The following is a 23,663-nucleotide window of genomic DNA, read 5'->3' as shown; positions in this document are numbered from 1 at the left end:
TGACCAAAAGTACGGAAGATACCCCAATTCGCTCGCGAAGGTGACGCCCTTCGTTCCTTCCGCTTTGGAGAATCAGCTCTCCCCGCGCCTTCTTTTTTTTGGGTTTCCCGGGACTCGGGTCAATATTGTCCCTTTTCACCGCCCCCGACTACCGGAGATGATGTAGCCGCATCGACCAATGGCGGCTTATATGATTTTGCGCAATTCGACCAGCATTAGCCGTATGTAAGCTTTCAGTCGGTCATAGCCGCCTTCAACTCCGGGCCGATCTGACTTAACGACGTGCAGACAACTACCATCGCCGCCCTCGAGATCTCGTGAAGCCATTCTTTCGTGATTAATAGGAGCAATTCCTTCATTCGGTTTCTCTGGCCTCGAGGGTCCGCCTTCTCCACTAGCATTGTCCCTGCTCCGATCTCTCTCCGGTCTTTCTTCAATATCCAACAAACTCCCCCAGGTGTCCGCGTGAACGATATTAGGCAGTCGCAATGTCTACTACAACGGGGTTCGTTATATGGAATTTCGACTTACGCAAGCCTTAACCTTAGCTAACAAGTGCCTGTCCTATATAGTTCTTTCCTTGCCGGAGGTATCGCGGCGTGCGGTGCTGTAACCGTTACCCACAGTTTCGAGACCGTCAAGATCCGGTAAGTATCGAATTCACGAAATTACGGGTGTGTCGCATGATACTGATTTCGCGGAAGGTTACAATTGCAAGGTGAACTTCAGTCAAAGGGCGATGTGGCGAAGAAATACAATGGAGTCTTGCATGGTATTAAGGTGATCCTACAAAATGAGGGTCCTAAGGGTCTTTTCCGGGGTATTGGATCTGCCGTATGTAACCACAAGACCATCACATCAGTCTCCTTATCGGGCCAGGCTAATTTTTGAACAATATTGCAGTACGTCTACCAAGTCTTACTCAATGGCTGCCGTCTTGGATTCTACGAGCCAATTCGTTCGAACGTCACGTCCGTCTTTTACAATGACCCTAAGGTCCAGTCTCTTGGGGCTAATGTCTTCGCTGGCGCTGCATCTGGTGTGATCGGTGCCGCAGCTGGCTCTCCTTTCTTCCTTGTGAAGACCCGTCTTCAGTCTTATTCGCCTTTCCTTCCCGTCGGTACACAACACAACTATAAAAACTCTATCGATGGTCTAAGCAAGATTTATCGCAGTGAAGGTGTGAAGGGTGTATATCGAGGTGTAGGAGCTGCTATGATTCGCACAAGTTTCGGTAGCTCAGTCCAGCTCCCCACATACTTCTTCGCCAAGCGTCGCCTCAACCGCCATTTGGGAATTGAGGAGGGACCTGCTCTGCATCTCGCCAGCAGTGCAGCATCCGGCTTTGTTGTGTGCTGCTTCATGCACCCTCCTGGTACGTTATAGTTTTTACTCAAGACCAAAGCTTTAAAACTGACCCATCGTCTTTCTAGACACTATCATGGCTCGCATGTACAACCAAACAGGTAACCTTTACCAAGGCGTGTTCGACTGCTTGTATAAGACCGTCCGCACAGAAGGTGTCTTGGCCATCTACAAGGGTTTCTTTGCTCACTTGGCTCGTATCTTGCCCCATACTGTAAGAACTCTCTATGAAAACAAGTTCAAGCATAAGAAAGCTAACACAAATTTCCTAGATCCTGACTCTGAGTCTGGCTGAGCAGACGAACAAGCTGATGCGCCGAGTCGAGGACCGCTTTCTCTCTGACTCTCTTCGCGAAAAGATCTAAGTAGCAGGTTGGATGCTTTTACTATGCACTTTTTTTTATCTCATTGTGTCTAGAAGCACTGCAGCATTGTTTCATGTCTTTCTAGATATGCCAACTGGCATTCAGTTGCGGCGTCGGACCTTTTGTGATACCGGGTTTGACCATAGAATCGGGCGTTTGTCATTTTGGGCTTTGTTCCCCAGGAATATATTTCTAGATATGCAAGCCTATCATGGCGAATTGAATATATGATTGCTCTGAAAGCAAATTATCTGAAAAATCACATCACTACTGTATACTGCCGATGGGTATCGGCAAATTTTAACTTCTTCTAATCAATACATTTGGGCAAATGTATAGCAGTAGTAGTACTAAATCTTAGTGGAGCACTCACGAGGTCGAACTTACTTCGTAGACATCTTCATCGTGTCGGCCTGTGCCGACTTCCCGTCAGACTAAACTCCACAACAAGTCTCTTTGTGTTGTCTAGCTCTCCGCTAGCTACTCCGGCTGTGATCAGATAAGATGAAAAGTCAAGAGTGAGCCAAGTTATCTGTATATCTTACGCATCAAGTACACCCTGGTAGTTACGATACCGTAGTCTTCCTATGCTGACCTCCCATGCTGATTTCATATCGAGTAAAGCTCATTCGATAGCCAAAGGTCATCGGTCAAGAAATCCATTTCTTGACTGGGATTTGCTTCAATTTGCTTCATGCAAGGCACAAGCCATTGTTTCGAGAAAAATAGCATGCCCCACGTTGAAAGGTCTTGGCTCACGATGTCCGACTCCGAGGTCTCGCTTCCGGTCGAATCTACCATAATCGGCTAATTTGCTGAAGATCTCAATATTCAATCAAGTTTACCACAGCCATACATAAGTAGACATTTAGGAATCGGCCCGCTCAATGCTCATAATCAGATGAGATAAAAAGTCTTGGCTCTTGGCTTTTCAGAAATGTCCGAAAACTTTCCCACTCACTCGGCCTGGCATACTGCTGTTGGCAAAGTGTCGTACATGTCAAGACCGAATCCTGTCTTCTGAAGAATCAAAATTGATAAACGAAGGCCAGAAGGAGAAACGATCGATTATATCGGCTAAATGTTTTCTAGAATGGGCAACAATCTTCGGTATAAAAGATGGTTTGCGTCGCTGAGCGAGCACTCGCTCTCGGCGTCGTAGGTCTCAGCCTGTTCGTTTTGTTGTGGCTTCGCCCATCATGCGTGCTTTCGATACGCTAATCGGCCTGCTAGGCCTCACCTTCACGCCGGCCCTGGCCCTGTGCCCATATGCCGCACTGGTGGGTGTCGACAAAAGATATACACCCCCACCACATCCTCATATACCTCGCGATAAGCCTGCTTCAAGCCAAAAAGGCGTTTTTTATATGAATCGAATTGCGCCAGGTACATCAAAGCTATACATTGCAGACGTTGACGGTTCCAACGAGCAACCCCTTTTATCAAATTCTTTCTTCGAATATCACGCCGAGTTCTCTCCAAATGGGGAATGGATTACCTTTACGAGTGAGCGTAATGGCGATGGCAATTCAGATATCTACCGCGTTCGAACAAATGGGTCAGACCTTGAGGAGTTAGTGGCAACCTCGTCGGTCGAGGATTCAGTTGTTATGTCTCCGAATGGAAAACACGTTGCTTATGTATCCACGACAAACGGATATAAAGCCAATATCTGGGTGATGGAGATTGACAGTGGCAAGAAATGGAACATCACTGATACTCCCTTGACGAAAGCCAATGCGTCTTTACCAGATGGGTACTTCCGGCCTTCGTGGTCGCCGGATGGTGAATGGATTGCCTTTTCTTCGGACCGTAACTCTGGCTGGTATGGACATGGTGATCCTGTTTTCATGGGAGTGAGTGGATGGGAGCACACGCAGGAACTCTCTATCTATGCCATTCGACCCAATGGTTCTGATTTCCGACAAGTCGCTACAAGAAGTGGTTGGTCTTTAGGCTCACCTAAGTGGTCACCCGATGGCAAGAGGATAATCTTCTACGAAATGACCAGAGAGAACACTTGGAACTCCCACCGTCCGGAATCAATCGATTCGGCCACTTCGACGATCGTTTCGGTCGATTTCGAGACCGGATCTCGACGTGTTGAGGTCCAGGGAACTGGCGTCAAGATTTTCCCTCAATATCTGTCGAACGATAACATTGCTTATTTCACTAAAGGCAGTGGTAAGGAGGGTCTTTACACGACTGGAGGGGGCTTCGTAAATACTTCACGTGCCACAGTGCGTTCGCCGGCATGGTCTCCTGATGGCAAAAAGGTTGTCTATGAAAAGACCGAATGGAACGTCCGCCCCATGGATAAGAAACTGTATAGCTGGGATCCCGAATGGGAATATCGATTCACAGACGTTTTTCCACAACTCTCGTATCAAAATGTCTTCGCCATGACCGAAAAGCAGCTTGGCAACTCCTCTATTGTGTCAATGAATGCCAATGGAACTAACGAGCAGCTCGTTTTCAATGATATGACTACTGATTTCCTCGAGACGGCAGAAGTCTCCCAGGGTCTAGCCGGTGCTTTCCAACCCTCCTGGTCGCCTGATGGAAATTGGCTCACCTTCGGCGTTGGTTTTTGGTTCCAGACCCGTGCCGAGAGTGGTGGATGGTTGGTGCGAGCCACTGCCAACGGCACATACTATGAAGTCCTTACTGAAAGTGAGACCACTCTCAGCGCCAACAGCAGTATTATCAATTCCGGTTTCCCCAGTTTCTCGCATGATGGCAAGAAGATCGTCTTCAGAGTGTGGGGCTACAACTCCGCTCAGGGCGACAAGTCGCAGCTTGGCCTTCGCATATTGGACCTTGAGACTCGAAAGATTTCCGTCTTAACTACCGAATGGGACAATTTGCCTTTCTTTTCGCCAGATGGCGAGCGCATCGTCTTCACTCGCAAGATCAGTGGTACCAACTACGATGTTTGCACTATGCGTCCCGACGGAACCGATATCAAGGTTCTAACGAGTAGCGGTGCAAACGACGCACATGCAGTGTGGACACATGATGGTCGCATAGCCTATTCCACTGGCATGTTCGGTTTCCAATACGAATGTGCCTTGTACGATCAGACTTTCCAGCCCTATGGCCAAGTCGTGGTAATGGACGCGGACGGGTCAAATAAGCAAGTATTGACGGATTCCATCTGGGAGGACTCAATGCCACTGTTTGTGCCAAATGCTGCACTTAACAACAGCCCTAAGAAAGCTTGCGATCATTAACACATAACTTGAAATTTTGTTTCCTTATTCCAAGACGTGCTAGATGCAGCAGAGCTCTCGTTAATTTGATGGTGGCAAATTAAAAAATATCCATGGGATACTAGTACGTACACTTGGACCAGTTGTATTGTAAAATTATCATGACAGTCAATCGAATAGAACATTTTTACATCTTTCTTCAGGTCGAATGATTATGCACTTTCAATATGGAAGATAGATGGCAACTCTCAACCCAAAATCTGGGAGCAAAGCTATCAAAGACACTCGTTTAGTAAACGAGCACATCACGGGTCTTTACTATTGGAGCCAAACGCGACGTGTTCAAAAGCATTTGCACCCCGCCTTCACAATTGGGGAACTCCTGCAAACTAAAATAGTTGCCGTTTAAATCAAGGAAACTCAGACTAGCTGCCAAGTTGCAGATAGCCCAGGGAATTAGGCAGTGTCGCGATCTGCGGAGGTCAAGCCGCGTCTAGCTCCGCGCGTCGGAGAGTCAACCTCACCTTTGTATCTCTGTACAGCACGAGAACGGAATGGCAAGCTCCGACGGGAGGAGACGGCCGAAATTCGCTAATAAAGCCAATTTGCCAGAAAAATGAAGAAAAAAAAAACAAGATAAAAACTATATGTCAATGCACGTCGAAAGTTCACCGCATATGCAGGGTTGCTAGAGCATCGCGTTGGCAGGTGGAGACGCGTTCACGCCGAGGCCGAAGGGATCCAACATGGATTGGTGCAAACTTCAGGCTGAAACCCTTGTCAATGTTGTTTCCCCAGCAAGCAATGGGGCTTTCAGGTACACTATGTACGCGCCCAGCTCCACGCGAGCTGGACATATCGGCACATTCTCCGACGCGTGAGATTTCTTGTCTCCACTCCTTCATTCCTTCTAGAGCTTGGGATCTAGCCTGGATCGGAAGTTTGAGATTGAATCGGTATATAGTTAATTGAATGTGACAGCTGTAATCACAATTTCGAAAATTAAATTCATAGACACGGGGGAATTGGGCCAGAATTGTACGTATATACGATATAGCCCTAGAAAGCTACTCGTACAATGCACGCTGTTAACCAATTAAACCCTATATAGCTCAAGGGGCTAGGACTATGGATAGCGGGCCATTGATGATGTGACTGACAACAGTCTTAACCCGGTTCACGATTCTTGCTGGTCTAGATTGCTAATTACTCCGTATATCCGATGTCGCGTTGGTCTTCTCTTGGAAGCGCGAGGTAAATGATCGTCTGCTTGGGCTTATCTGATCGTGATTCAGCCAAGGTGGAGCCCCATTACGTCGAGCTGAAAATTTGATGAGACGCGTCGCTGGGTCCATGTTATTGATGATAAGTCTGAGCATGCTTAATCTATCTCAAGGGTACTTCAGAGTAATCAACTCTTTTTTTCGCTGCAAATTCAGATATAGGACCTGCGTATCTAGGTAGATGGCATTCAATAGCTGCATATATGCTTCCAGGAATGGAATGAATGGAACCATCGCTATTGAAACTCCGTATTATGCACCGTCGAGGGGGCTACCAGAGGCACGGCCATGGATCGGCTGCCCTAGCGTCGGAGGTTGCTGGAAAGACAGTGGCATGAGATGGGATTTGCCCATGTTCAATGCCCCAGCGACGCGCCTTGCGTCCTGACTCAGCGCGGGCGGCGCGAAGTCACGTGCGACGTGACTTAGCCTGTCGCGCTAAAAGATTCACGTCCGCCAACTACTTAACTGATCTTTTCCCTCCCAGCTTGCACCTCATTCTCCTCCCCCTCCATTCCTCACAATTTGGAACTTTTGCTGTGGTTGACTTACAACTCTTGACCTTCATCCAATATTTCCCTTCACACATTCGTCCCAATGGCCACCCAAGTCACTCCCTCGAAGCAGGTACGTGATGTCACGTCTCGCCTCTCGCGATAGACGCGTCGCCAGAATCATTTTCACTAACTCGCGTCTTTTCTTAGGCTGCTTCCTCCCTCGAGAATCTCAAGATGAGCGACTCTCCCGTCAAGAAGCTTGACTTCGAGTCCGTTGGCAAGGAGAACACCGCGTCTTTCAACCCCATCGACTCCCCCGCCGACAAGATTGCCGAGAAGCCCGTTGAGGTTACCAAGGCTGCTCCCACTGCTAAGGAGCTTGAGGCCGACGAGCCTCTCCTGCAAGAGAACCCCAACCGCTTCGTTCTGTTCCCCATTAAGTACCACGAAGTAAGTCGGCTACGACGCGTGCACGCGTAAAGTGGTTCGGACGTGAAGCACTCTGAGCCACCCCACCCCCACTATCACGAAACACATGGCTGATAAGGCATGTCTCTCAATAGATCTGGCAAATGTACAAGAAGGCCGAGGCTTCTTTCTGGACCGCCGAGGAGATTGATCTGTCCAAGGATCTTCACGACTGGCACAACCGCCTGAACGATGATGAGCGTTACTTCGTCTCTCACGTTCTTGCTTTCTTCGCCGCCTCTGACGGCATTGTCAATGAGAACCTTGTTGAGCGTTTCAGCGCTGAGGTCCAGGTCACTGAGGCTCGCTGCTTCTATGGTTTCCAGATTATGATGGAGAATATCCACTCCGAGACCTACTCCCTTCTTATCGATACCTACATCAAGGAGCCCAAGCAACGCACCTACCTCTTCGATGCCATTGAAACCATTCCCTGCATCAAGCGCAAGGCCGATTGGGCCATCCGCTGGATCCAAGACCGTGATTCTACCTTTGCTTCCCGTCTCGTTGCCTTCGCTGCCGTCGAGGGTATCTTCTTCTCTGGCTCTTTCGCCTCTATCTTCTGGCTCAAGAAGCGTGGTCTCATGCCCGGTCTGACCTTCTCTAACGAGCTCATCTCCCGTGATGAGGGTCTGCACACTGACTTCGCCTGCCTTCTGTTCTCCCACCTGAACAACCGCCCCAGCAAGCAGGTTGTCCAGGACATCATTGTTGAGGCTGTTGGAATTGAGCAAGAGTTCCTGACTGACGCTCTTCCTTGCGCTCTGCTCGGCATGAACGCCAAGCTGATGTGCCAGTACATTGAGTTCGTCGCTGACCGTCTCCTGGTCGCTCTCGGTAACCAGAAGTACTACAACTCTGCCAACCCCTTCGACTTCATGGAGTCCATCTCCCTGGCTGGCAAGACCAACTTCTTCGAGAAGCGTGTCGGTGACTACCAGAAGGCCGGTGTTATGGCCTCCACCAAGAAGGACACCAACTCCGATGGCGAGCAGTCTTCTGGCAATGACGGCCTGAACTTCGACGAGGACTTCTAGACGTCTCTTGTCGATATTTCTCCCCTGCTCTCCCTGTTCTTGTTCTATACCCGCACGCCGTGTGCTTGTCTCACGGTGTTTCTTTTCGCACGATTTCACGCTGTTTTTTTTTTTTTGTTCTTGATTGATGGAATTTTCTGATGGTTACGCATGGGCTTGGCGTTGTATTATCTCTTCTCTTCTAGTCTGTCCTAGACTCCCCCCCCAAATGTCTAATATGGGATGGATGGTGGATATGTGTATCTAAAACGTTCTGAATCACTTTGTTATGTATATTCTGTTGCGTCCCTGTAATTCTATTCTCGACTATTTCGCGTAATACCTCAACGTACATTAATAGCCTTTGCCGCGTGACACTTCTTCAATCCTTGGATCGTATAGCTACCCTTCACTCATGAACCACAATGTTGGGATGTCATTATGTCTATAGATATCATGCTTTTAAAACACCATACGGATGAATTCCCAGCACCACCACTTTCCGGATATAATCAATGACAGCTAATCTCCCCACATCCATCTATATCACACTTCACTTCACTTCTTACCACCCTTCTTCTTCTTCCCCTTTGCAGCCGGCACAGGCGCAGGAGTCCCCTCCGCCGGCGCATCTGTCATTTCCACATCCGCAGCACCCGTCGCCCCAGTCGCGGAAAGTCCAAGGCTCGCGACATCCGCACCAGCGGCCAATTTCCCCAGACCCGTCATCAAGCGCCCGACTTCTTGGAGCTTGTTTGTGCGGTATTGGATGGTGATTCCGGATTCTGGATTGTAGGTTTTCAGGGTTAGAGAGGCGATAGGGGCGGCGGGGGGGTTCTGTGGAGGGGGGGTTGGTGGATTGGAGTCTGGATTGTGATTTTGTGCGTTTGAGGACTTGTGCGGGGCGTTCTGTGGGGAAGTTGTATTTTGTTGTTATACGGGTCTGAATGGATTTTCGTGATTAGTATGGTTGTTTATTTGGATTTTGTGACGGTTTGGAAGACGATTGGGGCTGAGAGGAGTTTTGAGGTTGGAGACAGGTTGGAATTGGGATGTGTTTGCGGTTGTCTCTTTTGAAATCGTGCTTCGTGCCGCGCAACTTGCTCACTACTCATTTGACTTAAATGGTTGGGAGTGACCTTACCGTCTCAGGGTATGCTTGTAAAAGCTGAGCCGATTGCTCCAGGTAAGCCTGCGAGGTCTCAAGGTAGGTCATGACGGCGGGCGAGAACCAGTCTCGCTTTTGTTGGGTTGTTCGGGTCGAAAATGTGTAATTGGCTGTTTTTCAGATGATTCGAGATAAACAGTAGCTTTGGAATCAGCCTTGCTTGTGGAATTTATGGTGGTTTTTTGTCTGGTGGGAAGATTGCTGGGAGAGTGGTGGTTGAGGAGAGATGGCATCTGGGGTGGAAGATCGCAGTTATCAGCGCCGGACTTTTTCCAGTCTTGGCATCGACTCCGCACTGAAGGCCACTGGGCAAAGAGTATAACGAGCAATCTACATATTTTGAATGTATGATAATGCTTGAAATCATAATATTTTTCTTTTGTAAATGCCTTGTTGAAGTGCAATAATTTACATTAACATTGTTTCCAATCGTCATAGTATAATCTATGTATTTCCAATCCCATCGCCATATCCTACATACCCGTCCAACAAACGTAAACTTCATATACAGACATTGTATTTACCCCCAAAGAAAATTTGAGAGACAACTCGTCTCTCAACATCGTCGGACGATGTCACTCGCTCGCGTTCTTCTGTTCTGTCCTCGAGGAAGCGAGATTGCATTTCATCGATACTTGCGCCAAATCTTTTAGTTTTTGGAAGACTTGTCCCCTTGGCACTCTTGCTCATTTCTGACTTGCAAGGCTTCCAATTCTCTCGAAACGGAAACATGTCTTTGAATTAGTCATACATCTCGCCCATATGCCTGAGTTCGATTGTGTCATTGAGGACATTTCAGTTCAGAATTTAAAGGTCATTGATATCTCCTCGAAGAACCTCATCCAATCTCGGTTCAATGGCTGATATAATACGTCGTTAAGCATCAGGGGACGGAGCGATTGCATTGAACGCAGATCAACTTCTGTTTCCCATCTCGATCTTTGACTCCACGAAAGTTCGAGCCATTGCAATACTCACACTTCAGAACATCTTCACTTCTCCCTCCAGCAGACGAGGCATAATCGCTACTCAGCACGCTACTGGCAGTACTCAATTTGCGTTCATCGGAGGGGATTGAGTTGGGACTCAGCAAGTTTCTATCACCCCGAGACTTCATTGCCAGAGCATCATGTGTAATCTTCGACCAATAAGCATAGCTATGGTCTCCCTGAAGCCAAAGCGGGTTATCTTTGCTCTTGCCGCTAGCTATGATGCCGGCTGATGAACTTGGAAGGCCACGCATATCCCCGCCAACAACAGGGCCGTGCCCATTGTGACCTGGTTTATTATCCATTGATTTTCTGTTATGCACACCAGAAGGACGTGGCGATGCTGGCGGAGACGTGGTCATCGCTGATCGGGTTTCGTTGGGTCCCATACTTGAGGGCCGCGATGAACTGAGACGGAAAGCTGGAGGTCGGGGGTGAGAATGAGAAGGAGATGGGCTACGAGTTCTGAGCCCAGATCGTGAGCCATCCGTGCTTGTACGGCCATGACGAATCACAGAGTTGCGCCAGGAAACGATACGCTCGGACGGGGTCTTGTGTGCTGAGTCTTTGCCAATTGAAGATGCCACGCTATGGCGCGCCGAATTCGACCGCCCCATTATCCGTCGTGATATTGTTGAGTTGGCATTCCAATTCTCATATCTCCGTTTATGATAGGCGCAGTCTTGTCGAAGTACTTTAATCTTACCGGAATAGTCGGCCAGAACAATGATGTTCCCATCAGGATGTTTTGATCGAGCGAGATACGATGGCGAGTCATGTGCCATTTTGCTGATCATAGATAGTCTCTGCGTCAATGCGGACTTAACATGTCCATTCCCACTCTCATTTCCAGAATTTTCCCGCTTTGGTGAATCATGGGAGTCGTCAGGGCTCACCAGCGCGACAGGCGGCGGATTGCAGATGTCAAAGATTGGGTCCTCAGATAGGGCCAGTACCTGCTTCGTTGATGTCGGAGCAGTGACAGCCACCGTGACGATTGCAGGCTGTGTCTCGAACGTCTCGAAAGTGCGCTTGTCTGTATCACGATCCGCGTGGCCAATTGGCCAGATGTAGGCACGACGATCCTCACTGCCACAGATGACATGTTTGCCATCTTCTGTAAAAGTCGCCCGAATCTGGCTGCAGGTATTCTCATTTCCGCGGAACTTGGCCTCCAAGGTTCGGTCTCGGAAATCATAGAGTCGAATCCGAGAGTCGTTGCTAGTTACTAACAGTTTGATCTCACCATTGGGATCGCCTGGCGGGGAGACCATAGTATCAATTCCTGTGATCTTGTTTCCTTTGGAATTACGCCCTCGAGCTGATCGAACATGGATTTGACCGGACACCTTCAGTCCTTCCGTATCATAAATATTCAACATTCCATTGAGACATCCAGCCATTGAATATCGACCATCCGGAGTGAATGCAACTGCGGTGACCATGTCAGGCGCTGCCGTTACAAAAGCCACACTCTTGTCAGGAATGCTCCACAGTCTGAGCTTAGTATCGAGCGAGCCAGCGAGAAAGAAACGGTCATCACGAGGATGGAACTGGATCGAAGTTACAAAGTCGCTATGTTGAAAGCAGCAAAGACATTCAGGACGACTCGCATGCCACAAGCGAACAGTTTTATCCATCGATGAAGAGAGAATAAAGTTATTCTAAGCCTGAGGTCAGCCTTGTTTCTTTTACTTTGCTTTTCGTCTCGCCTTAAAATAGTCACATACCTTACTCCAACTCACGTCCAGGATACTACCAGTGTGCCCCTCATATATCTGCACGGGCTTTTGGTGGAATACCGGGGCTTTCAGATCTGGCGAATCCTGATCGTTCACTGGCTTTTCGGCATTTGCTTGACTTGCAGCTTCGCGTTCATCAGGAGTAGAAATAACTGCCCAAATTCGAACTTTCTTGTCCTGGCCCGCCGCAGCCAGCAATTTGCCATCTTTTGAGAATGCCAGAGCCCAAATGGCCCTGCCCGTGTTTTCGCCATTTTGTGATATAGTCGAAGTTGACAATCGACGATCCGCGCGTGATAATCGCTGTTGTCCAGGAATGCCGGCCAATTCTTGTGCCAGGAAGACTTTCTCAAAAGTCTTCTCTTTCTTGTTATGAGCGCGCGTCCGCAGATACCTGGACGGTGCAGGATGTCGCGGAATGAATCCTATTGGATGGGAAGTGTCGACGGACATGCGACTAGGCTCAGCGCCAGAGCTTTCATCTTCTGCGTCTGATAGAGGTTCTTTTTTCTTGGAACCGATGATACGACTAAGGAAAGAAACTCCTTTTCTAACAAGAAATCACAAGGTCACATGGGAAACCGTCAGCCTTGTTGTCATCACTGGACTTCCACTGAATATGGTGGCGGGCTCTCCGGCAAAGCATGAGCCGCCCGAAAGTATAAAACGGAAAAGAGAGAAAAACTAAGGGGAAAAAAAAAAGATCCACTCACTTCTTTTCCTTTGGTTTCGAGCTGCGCGATCCTTCACGGCTTATGTCCTGTTCTGGCAAATTGTATCCTGAATTACCGGCCTCAGCCTCATAGGATGCACGACCGAGTAACTTCAAGGGAATTGACTTTTGGGTATTGGTTCGCTGGATAATGTGCTGTTCAAATGTCAGCTGGATTGCCTGTTCTCTTTTCCAATTTTTTATTTTATTTTATTTCTGGCAGTCTCTCTTGATTGTTTGCCCAATCTGCAGAGGTCTGGGCTATGCGGCTAAGGTGGGCATCACAAGAAGTATGAAATACGATCCACAAGCTTCGTATCTTCGTATTTCCCAATGAGGCTTTCCATTGCGACAAGTCCCAACCAGCTCCCCACCACTCTCCTCCAATTCCCATATCTCGCATTCCCTTGTACTCCGTATTGGGGGAAGGGGGGGCTATTGGGGGCCGTTCAGGCCTGCTTGATGCCGCTTACCTGGGACAACGGATCAATGGCGCTGGCCTCGGTGCGGGTCTCCTGCGGCGTTTGCGAGGTAGAGTTTCTGACAAGAGGGCCTCCGGTAGCCACTGGAGGTGGTACACGACGTGGGTTTCGTTGTCCATCTTGTTGGCTATTACTGGAACCTGACGCGACGTCTGATATGGGTGAATCTACATATAAACCATCAGCGCGCATTCTCTTTGCGCATCGGCCGGTTTGTATAGAGAGCTTGACCCTCCGCGAATTTTGGGTCTGACAAAACGCTTTACAGCGCCTCCGGGCTCACTTCAAGCGGCAGATTTACAAGATCACCGGGCTGGATAAAAACTTACTGAGCGTTGGGTGTCGCAGTGGCGATTTGTCCCCGGCTATCGCGGGGGTCAACGACGTTTGACTTCCCTCCATTGATAGTGATGCGCACGCCCGGGTCACATTGAATTGGGTCGGAGATGGGATAACAAAAGAAAAGAAAAAGGACTAAAGGCCTAGGGTATAGTTAAATTTGCGCGGGAAGAATTCAAGCATCTTGAAAGAAAAGTTACCGATAGGCTAAGCGGCACCGGCCGGAGAGGCGGTTTTTGGATGACATCAAATGGGGGGGGGGTTTGAGTGGAGCAATTGGGAACAGTCCGGAGGGGGAATTTTATCGTTCTGTTAGACCCTGAAGGGCGCTGCTAAGACTTATCTAGTGCTTATTAATGGAGATGGTTTACTAGGCATATAATCTAGATGATCATAGGGTATCTTTCATTGTTCTGTTCTGTTCTGTTCTATCATTTTTATACTTGGAAGTTATTTAGATGCGCGCCTGAAGTTTGCGGGCTCGATCCTTTGCGATATTACACATGGCCTATTAAGTGAGTCAGTCACATCAATCATACTCTTATCGTAGTCTCAGAACATACCTGAATGATTTCCTCAATCTCCCGGTCGATATCTCCTCGATCAATGCGCTGACGCATTTCCACCATAATCACATCACGACTGCGACCATTTACAAAGGAGCTGAGAAGATCGGCGCTGTCAGAAAGGAACAAAATAAAAACAAAATAAAGAGATTTGGAGAAACTCAAGAAAGGTAAAAGACCTACACAAAGCGCAAACCGGGGAATCGTTCTTCATATTCGGCATTCAATGCACGTAGTTTTTCGGCCTGTTCTTCGGCTCCGACTTGCAATTGGGCTTGTTCTTTCTTGCTGAGTTCACTGAGATGCTCGGGGTTGGCGGCGGGCCGTCCGAGCCGAGGATGCGACCCTAGAATGCCGAATAGAACATTCCGGTCAGTAGGGGAATTGTCAGCGGAGAGAGCGGACATTCGGCCCCCAACGGCATCGATGAGAGACGCGTAAGAGTTGAAGCTTTGGTTCGCGAGGACGGGCAACATCAATTGGTGGAGTTCGGGCGATGGTTCGAAGAGGGTATCTAAGACCCGGAGCTGAGTCTCCTGTGGCAGCGAGGGGAGTGAGGCGAGGGCGGGCAGATCCATGATAGAAGTAGAATATCAGTGAGAGTGTATATCGGTGATATTGAGTAGGGACAATTTTTTTTATCTTTTCTTAAAGGAGTGAAATGGTTGGAGTTAAGTAGAAAATGGTCATTGGGTCCCCGCCATCGGGGGTCGCCGAGTGTCTTTGGATAAGGCGGGGATCCGCGGTTGTCTGCAGTCCGTATACAACTGTATACGAATGTATGTAGAAACTAAGATGTGTAGTAGATAGACGTATACGAATACTTAAATATAATTAATAGTAGATGTGTATGAGAGTCGTCTGATTAAACAGATGGGATTAGCCAATTGACTTGACTTAGAAGTTCTATTTACTTGGATGCTACTCAATCCTAGTAATGTAGTTAAAAACCAATGGACATGTTGTGTTCATGCTTTATAGTTACACTTAGCTCTACAGTCATTCCAACCAGGTTACAACTAGGTACCTACTTAGGTAGCTGCTTCAACTTTGAATATCGAGTGATGTCCAGGATTGTTCTCGATAAGGAGAGGAGCCCTACTCAATTGTGGTTTATATCTGCAAGTTTATACAGACGCGAAGTAAACTACAGTAGTTACTCATCGGTAACTATGACATCTCTCGATACTAGAACGGTGTTGGCATCTATTATACTACATACCGCTAACCTTTGAACCAGATAGGCTCTCCCGATGATATGGATACCCTACATTCAAGTCTGTCTGTGAAATACTTGTTCGTACTTCTGCTCATTGCACGCTCATCAGTGAGATCATAAATTCCTGCCAACACCCTTCTGTGCAACCCTGTACCTGGGCACATACCGCACAAGACCATCGCCAGGGCCAGAACTCGCACTCGCAGAATTAAAACGGGCAAAGCAAGCCCTCTGACAGGATCAGACCATGCTATAAAGAGAACTGACTCCGAACGAGCGTTTCAGATTGCCCACTTAAATTGGGATAGCCGCGAGTGGAGTTCAACCAAGTTCACCAGGAGTGGATGGACCCCCCCCCCTGAAACCCAACAACCCTTACGGAGAAGGGAGACCGGAGAAAGGAGGATCACATCCTAAGAGGTTCGCGCCGAAGAGCCTATCAACTAATTCTGCGGTTGGCCCCCTCCATCGTTGCTGTGATTGGGCTGAAGATTCTCGATCTCAAGATCTCTATCCCGTTGGCCCCCCCCAGTTTGTCTTGGTTGTATTGTGGCCCAATCGACATTGTCGGAGAAATAGAGAGGAGCTGCTGGCTGTCCTGCTGTTGGCTGTCCTACTGCTTTGCTACTCTCTGCTGTTCTAGCCTTCCCCCGAGGTGCCCGTGTGCCTAGCGTCCAGACTTGACCTCCGATTTGGAAACTCCATCTTCAATTTCTCCCCCCACCCCCCTCTCCTTTCTTCCCTCCCAATTCACGCCCTTCGGCCTGCCTCCATGTCGTTCGCGCCATGTCTCTCAATGGGCTAGAGAATCCCGTTATCGTCGAGGCCTACCAAAGTGCATTGGCCGACGCTGGCGGATGGTAAGTCCCCTCCTCTCCAAAATCTCCAGTGTCTTGCTGCCCCTTTTGGGCCACGCGCGCCGCAACCGCGTATTCAACATCAGAAAACAGACAATACTAACCTAACTTGGTGTGTTTCTCTTCAGGTTCTTGCTGCACTATATTTCCAGAGATGAGGTCGACCTCCTTAGTCGGGGTACTGGCGGGGTGCCCGAGGTACGCAATGCCATCGATAACTATGAGGAAACGTCACCGCTATATGGCTTTTTGCATTATCGACGGAGGAAAGTGATTTTACGATATATGCCTGAAGGGTTATCACGGCTGATCCAAGGTAAGATTGCATCACCAAGGTCAAAAAGGAGAGAAGCAGTCGTGTTTCGGATCGAGGGAGAGGTATGATCATCGTTGAAGTGGTTCTGACTGGAATGCTTTTCTACTACAGCTCGAAGCAATGTTCAATTTCAATCCGTCACCGACAAGTTCACACCAAATGATACCGTACTCGTTCTAGCCCAAGCATCAGATCTGAATGAGAGTGCCTTGTCGTCAGCATGTCTTCTTCACACCGCGTCTGGTTCCATCACGTCTTCGTCGAGCTCGCTGCGTCGTCGTCGATTGATGGAGATCACAGAAGATGCCGAAGAAAATGGTCCAAAGGAAGAGACATATCAACAGCCGCTGCCTCCCCCAAGGTCCGAAGCCCGTCGATTATCCGGTAGCCAGAAATCAGAGGCCACCGTTGTGCCGCCTACGACTACTTCGCCTCCTCCGCCAACATCGCCGCCAGTCCCGCCGCCTAACGTCGATCCAGTATCGCCAGACTTAAGGCCACCACCGTCTCGAGCAAGCTCGAGATCACATTCCCGCGGACGAAGTCCTAGTGAAACACAATCGGTGGCCACTTCTCCCAAGTCGCCCGATACGAGCTCGGAACATTCCAAGTATCGTAATATCCTGGACGAGTTTCCCCGGCCGTCGGAAGAAGTACGAATGTCGACCCAGTCCGCGCGCCCTTCGCTCCGAGAATTAGAACGGGCAGCCGGCTACACCCCGAAGGTGAAGCTGGGCCCACGTCCGTCTGTTGACTCAAGTGGGCGACCCCGTACTGCGGGCAGTTCACGAAACCCAGATCAAAGACCCGTCGCCTCGTTACCTTCTAATATGCGCTCTTCCTCGGTACGGAAATCGACCAACGCTGCTCCCGACCCTCCTCGTCCGCGCTCTCAGGGAAGCTCGTTTGCAAGCAGACCCAACAGCCGAGCGCCACCCATTCCTCCCCTGCTTGTTCCCCCACCATCCATTCCTATATCCAGACCTCAGCTTTCTCCTGGCGCCAAATCTTTGGGTGCATTGTCAACTTCTTCTGGATTAACACCTGAGAAGGAAAGGTTGATGAAGGCTCTGCAACAGAGGAAGAAAAACATGGCGAAGCGGGCAGAGTCTAAGAAGAAGCAAGATATACCAGAAGTAGAAGAGCAGCCTAACGCAGAGGGAATGGCTCTTAAAGAATCTGAGGGCAATAAAGAAAACATCAACCCTACGCATGAGGCCGAATATGCCAAGGAGGAAGAACAGCCTGTAGAGCTGTCTCAACCGCCAGCAAATGAGCCTAAAAACGAGCCACCTAGCGATATCCAAGAAGAGTCGCAAACACCAGTCGTGGAATCTGACCCAACTCCAGAAGTACCAGCGCAGGTGGAGGAGGCTCTTCCTGCCGACCAAGGTGAACTATTACCTGCGATCTCTCATTCTGATGCCATGGAACAAGAGGCTTCTAAAGCTCAGGAAGAGCAACTATCTGCCATCGAGGAAGCTGCAGGCTTAGAATCCTCTGCCGCTGTGCGTGAGTCAGATTCCGAGGGTGGCCTATCATCACATACCTCGGAGCCCAGTGCCGATACCACATTCTCTTCAACACATATCGATTCTGTACTGAAAGCTGCCCAATCCGAGACTCCACAGACAGCCCATGACCATGAAACATGCGCCGATCCAGAAGACTCCGCAATTCTTGGCCAAAGCGAGACTAATGATGACCTAGTCCCACCTAGCGCCTCTGTCGAATCTCCACTCAATAAGGAGTCAGCGGAAGTTTCAGACTCAAAGCCTGAGCCAGACGTCACTCCTTTTCAATCATCTGAAACTTCATCGGCGGCAGATCAGCAAGTAGAAGAGACACAAAGCGTGGAAACTACCACGCCGGAGGTCACTGAGCCAACTCTCGTGTCTGCCACACCGTCCCCCCAAAGCACGCCTCTAGACCCCGTGGCAGGCCCCGAGGAGGCCTCGATTGCGCCCATCTCGGTGTCGATTGAGGCTGCTCCCGAGCAAACTCCTAGTCCCAAGGCAGAGCCGCTTCCCTTAGATCAGCGGCGAAACATTCACTTGGAGCCTATTCAAGTCCCAACTCACGAATACTCTGACGACGATAATTTATTGTCGGACGATTCCTTCATGGAGGAGCTTAGATCGGCTACCGTGCAGGAGGCCAAGCCTGTTTCGGTCAAATCACCCAACGGTGCCGAGAACTCCTGGAGAGGCTCTCGCGCTGTCTCCAGTCCACATGGTCTTGCTTCTCCGTCCACTGTACAGGCGCTCCAGGTGGGCAGATCTGTGTCCAGCTCCTATCCTGAGAATGGCCCTTCGACTCCCGTGCTCATGGCAAAGAAGATTAACGTGTCATCCGGTATTTCCTCTCGTATCAAGGCCCTGGAGAAGTTCTCCAGTCGTGAAGGTACCCCAAATGGTTCTTCTGTCACTGTGACTGCGCCTTCGACCTCTTCATCTTTCGAAAATCTGCGCAAACGCGCATCTGTATCTTTCCCTAACGGTACTACTCCTGATTTTTCTCGCGCACCAAGTCTCAGCCGTCAGGACTCCCGTTCTGCGTCGAATACTTCCCGCCGAACCAATTCAATCTCTGTAACGGCTCGCATTGTTCGTGACTTAGATGTCTCGCCGGACTCTTCTGGTCTGGAACCTACAGAATCGGATGCTCTCAATCTCCAGGCCAGCCACTTGACCGTTGAGCAGCATGAGACTCCAGAGCTTGCTACTCAGGACACGGGCTCGGAGACAGTCGACCGTCCCGAGGACCGCAGTATGTCAATCTCATCTGCAGGATCCGGGCGACAAGCCTCCCGCCCAGCGAGTCGACTTTCCTTGTCTTCGCGCTCTAGGACTGAGGAGAACATGACTTCATCTTCACCAACCGACGAGAAAAAGGGCTCTCGTGCTTCACGCCTCATGCGTCGTGTCTCTTCTATTACCTCCAACTCCCGCCGCAGCATTATTGGTGCTCTGTCCCCGCCAGTGAAAGAGGAAGAGATTGATCCTATCGCTACCATCTCGCCCTCGCCATCTCAACCCCAAACCTCTGATCCGATTGACATTGGTGAAGTCAATGTACAATTCCCTGATACTCTCCTATGGAAGCGCCGAGTCATGCGCATTGATGAGAACGGGTATCTCGTTCTCGCACCTGGCACCACTGATGCGACTGCTCGCAACATGACCAAGCGATATCATCTAAGCGAGTTCCGCACTCCCTGTCTGCCTGACGAAGACATGCAAGAGCTGCCCAACAGTATATTACTGGATTTCCTGGATGGCAGCACTCTACAGTGCGCCTGTGAATCGCGCCAGGGCCAGGCCTCTGCCCTTCAAAGTAAGTCACTCGTCATCAGTACTCAATAGTAACACATGTACTAAATTGATATCACAGCCCTTGTCGACGCACACGTTGTCCACCAACAATGATTCCTTCCCCGGTTTTTTGAGGACAGGATTCCTTAATTCCACTATATTATTCGTTTCTCACTTCTTCCTTAAGCTATATCGATCATTGCGCCTTTTGATCTTTATATTCTCTGCATATCCTGCTTCATTTCTTTCCCTTTCAACCAGCTAGACTTTCCGTTCTACCTGCTACACCTGCAAGAAAACCTCTATTTCTTTTTTTCTGCTCTACCACTATCTCACTCTCCCTGTCTCTCTTCTTTCTTTCCATTGCCGTTTTTCTCTTCCTATACGTGTGCGTGTGTGTGATATATGTGGCATGTTTTGTGGTATACCCCTCTAAGTCAAAAAGCTTCTTTTCCTTCTCATTCGACCCTTCCTCCATGTACAGGCGAAGTCAGAGCTTGGACTCTGTCTAGCATTGATCCTTCCTGGATCTGGGAGTTTGTATTAGATAGCTTTTCCATTTCTTTTCCCTTCTCTCGCCGATGCTTCTGCTAGGTTCTGCGCACTCCGTTATTTTGAAGAAACATTACCTGAGCAATCATTTCAGTCTACCTTGCGTGGCGTTGTACATATTATTACAACTGTCTTGTCCGGTCAAGTGAAGTCTCAAATGAGGTGAAGTACTACTTCTCATAGTATGAGTATTCGCGTTCTTGCGAGTTAGAATAACCCGCTTATCTGAAGAGAACCGCGCAATCAGGATTGAATGTATCGGTAAATAAAAGTATACAAGAGTTACCTCTTCCCCTGGGGACTTGAGTATCTAGTCGTATTTGCTATCCAAGGATTCGTTCCAGTTTACTCTGAAAGTGTAGCATTGTTTGGCACAAAAGGGGTCTTCGCAGAATAGCAGCGAATACTGGTGGTATACCACTCGGCTAGTATCTGCCACTGTTTAGAATTGAAGTTTTAATCACCCTCTTAGAATACTCGAGCAAGTGATGAATATGATTGTATCTGTCCGCCCCTTTCAGTATCACTTCTCAGCCAGGTGCTTCAAGGACTCATAGGCCAGCTTGCAGAGTCAATGCGGCCCATCTCCCAGGGCCATAGCAAATGATATTCATTTTTGATCTGCATAATATTACACGGCTGTGGGTCTGAGCAAATGTTAGATTTGATCTTTCTTAATGGAGATGAACAAGGCGCACTATACCTCTCCAAACAGCAAAATGACAGAGCCAGCTCGCTTCGATAACAAGCCGGTGTGGATGTATTCGTGCGGGAGTCGTTAAAGCCTTCGAAACATCATAATCGTGGCGGTTGGCTCTTCTCAACCATTTCAGGTTGCATATCCGTTTACACTTAGGTCCAATTCAGCGGACAGATCTTGATGTAGTTCTAGCGCATGACTTTCGTCCTCGTTGGGGGTTGGAGTATTTGGCTCCTCGGCGGCGGTTATTCCATTTACTCCCTCGGGAGGATAAATCTCTGGGAATGCAGCCCGCATTTGTTGGTAGTGTTGGTTAAGCAGGTATTGCATGAGATGACTGACAGGGCGAGCCGGTTGCAAACGACGTTCGGACTCCACCAATTCGACTTGCATCTGGGTTTCCCAGTCATGCTCGCCAGCGTGATCTTCGATCTCCTTCGTGCGTTGCTCACCTTTGCTGGTGATAGTCTTGGAACATCCTGGAACCCGGCATGTCCATGTTTCGGACTCGCCAAGGCCATTCGTTTCAACTGAGGGGCGAGACAAACCAAAGCTCAGCCTACCCTTTGTTGCTTTTGGTTCAAAGCCTGATCGTGGGGTCTCGGCCGAAAGAACACTCTTGAGCAGAGACGCGGCCGCAGAGTCATTATTACCAAGTATAGAGCGGGTTCGCGGTTTGGCAGACGCTAGAGGTGTTCGGATAAGCTCGTGTCCTCGAACCTTACTAGGGGTCTCGACATCTTCCATTGCTTCATCCTCCTCCTCGTCATCAACGGCATCGTCTTGCCCATCGTGGTCAGACTGTGTGTTCTGATATGAATTGGCATTGCGATTACGTTTCCCCATGACCTTTCCAGATACTGAAGAGTTCATCTTTGGACGAAGTACGGACTTCTGCGTTCTTCCTAGCTGCTCATCGTCGCTGGAGTCCTCGGTCGGTTGCAAGGGCGTGAGAAGAGCAGGTGGCAGAAAAATGGTTTCTGAGGCAGCATTTGTAAGATCGCGGTGAATGGCATAGCGGGACCATTTAAAGCTAGGCGTATCGTCTTCGTCCAGCATCTCCAGCACGAGCCTAGCTCTTGCGGCGATGATCTTGCGCGCATCCTCGTCATCCACGGAATACATTTCTGAGAAGCGCTCGACCAGAAGATCAAGATTGAGTCGACGCTTCGCAAGATGGCCTTCCTTTTTGAGTTGAATGATGAGTTGGTATACTGCATTCGCTTGGGATTTTGCAATGGCCGCAGGCTCGTGACGAGGGGTTGACGCTTCGGGTGCATCGGGAAGATCGTTCATATCTGTCTTTCTAGGAGAATGAAGACCCACCAGTGTTTTATATTCATCCTAAGTGGCGAGAGCGCGAGTCAGAAACAATCAGGATGGCATACCGGGCTGAAGGACACCATGTTACACACCTTATGTTGCCTACGGAGATGGTGGAAAAAGTTGGTCTTGCTCCATTCCACATCTCCATCGTCATCTTCTTCGATCATACAACGCATAAGAAAGGATGAATGCTCCGAAAAAACCTCAGCCGATTGATCTGCTGTCTCACAGGCACCGTGTGTATGAAAAACATACTAATCAGGGTCAGTGTGAGTCTTAAGGTACCGAACACTGGAGAGCTCTTACCTGCTCACAGAGACTTTTGAATGACGGGTTGAGCTGCTTCCTTCCATGTTGATGCTTATCCATTAAAAAATAGAACGTGTCGACGGCCTGAACCATGCGATTGAAGTGAGGGAGGTAGCCCTTGGCTGGGGCGATTTTGTACCAGCCCGCTTTGCCAGCAGCCCACATCTCGACACTCCGGTCCTCCATTTGACCGTAAGCATAGTGAGTGACATTATCGAGGACGATACGGTTATTCGGCTTTTCGGGTTCCAAGACTAGAGGACTTCAAGGTGAGTAACCACACACCAGGTTGATAGACGCGTACGCCGTCGCGATAAGCTGGCTGGGACCGCCACAAAGAGAGGTTAGACGTACGTAGTTCTTCTTGAGCTTTCTTCAGCTCCAGGCAGCCAATCACCTGAACTGGAGTTTGCTCAGATGCATCCAATAGATTCGCATAGAGCATCTTCCCTGGCCGCAAGACCTTCGCATCGGTGAGCTCGAACTCGGGCCACTCATTCTCGTCACCGATGGAGGGATCGATGGGAGGTAGAACGGTTTCTTCACGAGACGTCATGACTGCGGTCGCATCATCGTGGGTCAATTGAAACACTGATGATCCACGTGAATTCTAAGTGAAGGAAGTTGTAGCAAAGAGAAAGAGAGAGGGAGAAGAAGTAAGTCTGGAATCCTCCAAGTCAACATCCAAAGGGCCCTTCGTGGATGCCGGTAAATTACGCGTACCTTATCGATACGCCAAAATTACGCCCGCAAGATTCGCTTTCGTCTGCTTTTTTTTCTTCTTTTTGATTTCTGACCAACCCACAGCTCTTTGAAGAAGACAGATGGGATTTCCGCCTGGATTTCGATTATTCCGCACAAACAGA

The 23,663-nt window shown here is 49.1% G+C and overlaps 10 protein-coding genes across 10 annotated transcripts; 4 read left to right on the top strand and 6 right to left on the bottom strand.

Moving 5' to 3' along the window:
* Positions 1–488: 488 nt before the first annotated feature.
* Positions 489–1,730, top strand: N7469_007063 (putative mitochondrial oxaloacetate transporter (Oac); the record flags this gene model as incomplete). Its single annotated transcript, XM_056645981.1, has 6 exons — positions 489–505; positions 573–647; positions 705–834; positions 904–1,375; positions 1,434–1,579; positions 1,638–1,730. 6 exons carry the CDS (start codon positions 489–491, stop codon positions 1,728–1,730), a joined length of 933 nt encoding a protein of 310 aa, XP_056499422.1.
* A 1,199-nt stretch (positions 1,731–2,929) lies between these two features.
* N7469_007062 (TolB family protein) lies at positions 2,930–4,963 on the top strand (the record flags this gene model as incomplete). The annotated part of the gene is made up of 1 exon (XM_056645980.1): positions 2,930–4,963. The coding sequence occupies one exon, from the start codon at positions 2,930–2,932 to the stop codon at positions 4,961–4,963; it is 2,034 nt and encodes a 677-aa protein (XP_056499421.1).
* Positions 4,964–5,610: 647 nt separating this feature from the next.
* Positions 5,611–5,799, bottom strand: N7469_007061 (uncharacterized protein; the record flags this gene model as incomplete). Its single annotated transcript, XM_056645979.1, has 1 exon — positions 5,611–5,799. The coding sequence occupies one exon, from the start codon at positions 5,797–5,799 to the stop codon at positions 5,611–5,613; it is 189 nt and encodes a 62-aa protein (XP_056499420.1).
* A 965-nt stretch (positions 5,800–6,764) lies between these two features.
* On the top strand, positions 6,765–8,227 carry N7469_007060 (ribonucleotide-diphosphate reductase subunit RNR2; the record flags this gene model as incomplete). Its single annotated transcript, XM_056645978.1, has 3 exons — positions 6,765–6,852; positions 6,930–7,172; positions 7,286–8,227. Exons 1-3 carry the CDS (start codon positions 6,823–6,825, stop codon positions 8,225–8,227), a joined length of 1,215 nt encoding a protein of 404 aa, XP_056499419.1. The 5' UTR covers positions 6,765–6,822.
* Positions 8,228–8,764: 537 nt separating this feature from the next.
* Positions 8,765–9,422, bottom strand: N7469_007059 (SRP9/SRP21 family protein; the record flags this gene model as incomplete). The annotated part of the gene is made up of 3 exons (XM_056645977.1): positions 8,765–9,043; positions 9,102–9,149; positions 9,351–9,422. 3 exons carry the CDS (start codon positions 9,420–9,422, stop codon positions 8,765–8,767), a joined length of 399 nt encoding a protein of 132 aa, XP_056499418.1.
* Positions 9,423–9,818: 396 nt separating this feature from the next.
* Positions 9,819–10,106, bottom strand: N7469_007058 (uncharacterized protein; the record flags this gene model as incomplete). Its single annotated transcript, XM_056645976.1, has 2 exons — positions 9,819–9,847; positions 9,899–10,106. 2 exons carry the CDS (start codon positions 10,104–10,106, stop codon positions 9,819–9,821), a joined length of 237 nt encoding a protein of 78 aa, XP_056499417.1.
* Positions 10,107–10,257: 151 nt separating this feature from the next.
* On the bottom strand, positions 10,258–13,885 carry N7469_007057 (WD40 repeat domain-containing protein; the record flags this gene model as incomplete). Its single annotated transcript, XM_056645975.1, has 6 exons — positions 10,258–12,027; positions 12,094–12,655; positions 12,819–12,973; positions 13,291–13,426; positions 13,629–13,781; positions 13,839–13,885. The coding sequence occupies 6 exons, from the start codon at positions 13,883–13,885 to the stop codon at positions 10,258–10,260; spliced, it is 2,823 nt and encodes a 940-aa protein (XP_056499416.1).
* A 207-nt stretch (positions 13,886–14,092) lies between these two features.
* Positions 14,093–14,782, bottom strand: N7469_007056 (2-oxo-4-hydroxy-4-carboxy-5-ureidoimidazoline decarboxylase; the record flags this gene model as incomplete). The annotated part of the gene is made up of 3 exons (XM_056645974.1): positions 14,093–14,146; positions 14,202–14,301; positions 14,388–14,782. 3 exons carry the CDS (start codon positions 14,780–14,782, stop codon positions 14,093–14,095), a joined length of 549 nt encoding a protein of 182 aa, XP_056499415.1.
* A 1,427-nt stretch (positions 14,783–16,209) lies between these two features.
* On the top strand, positions 16,210–20,024 carry N7469_007055 (uncharacterized protein; the record flags this gene model as incomplete). The annotated part of the gene is made up of 4 exons (XM_056645973.1): positions 16,210–16,283; positions 16,409–16,596; positions 16,708–19,932; positions 19,990–20,024. The coding sequence occupies 4 exons, from the start codon at positions 16,210–16,212 to the stop codon at positions 20,022–20,024; spliced, it is 3,522 nt and encodes a 1,173-aa protein (XP_056499414.1).
* A 1,267-nt stretch (positions 20,025–21,291) lies between these two features.
* N7469_007054 (uncharacterized protein) lies at positions 21,292–23,353 on the bottom strand (the record flags this gene model as incomplete). The annotated part of the gene is made up of 4 exons (XM_056645972.1): positions 21,292–22,506; positions 22,551–22,742; positions 22,795–23,051; positions 23,152–23,353. 4 exons carry the CDS (start codon positions 23,351–23,353, stop codon positions 21,292–21,294), a joined length of 1,866 nt encoding a protein of 621 aa, XP_056499413.1.
* Positions 23,354–23,663: the final 310 nt, after the last annotated feature.

The sequence above is a fragment of the Penicillium citrinum genome (genome assembly GCF_028827155.1).
Source record: "Penicillium citrinum strain IBT 23319 chromosome Unknown utg000006l:1.0-3011923.0:1.0-3012962.0, whole genome shotgun sequence".
Lineage (NCBI taxonomy): Eukaryota > Fungi > Ascomycota > Eurotiomycetes > Eurotiales > Aspergillaceae > Penicillium > Penicillium citrinum.
This window is presented reverse-complemented; position numbering and strand designations above follow the sequence as displayed.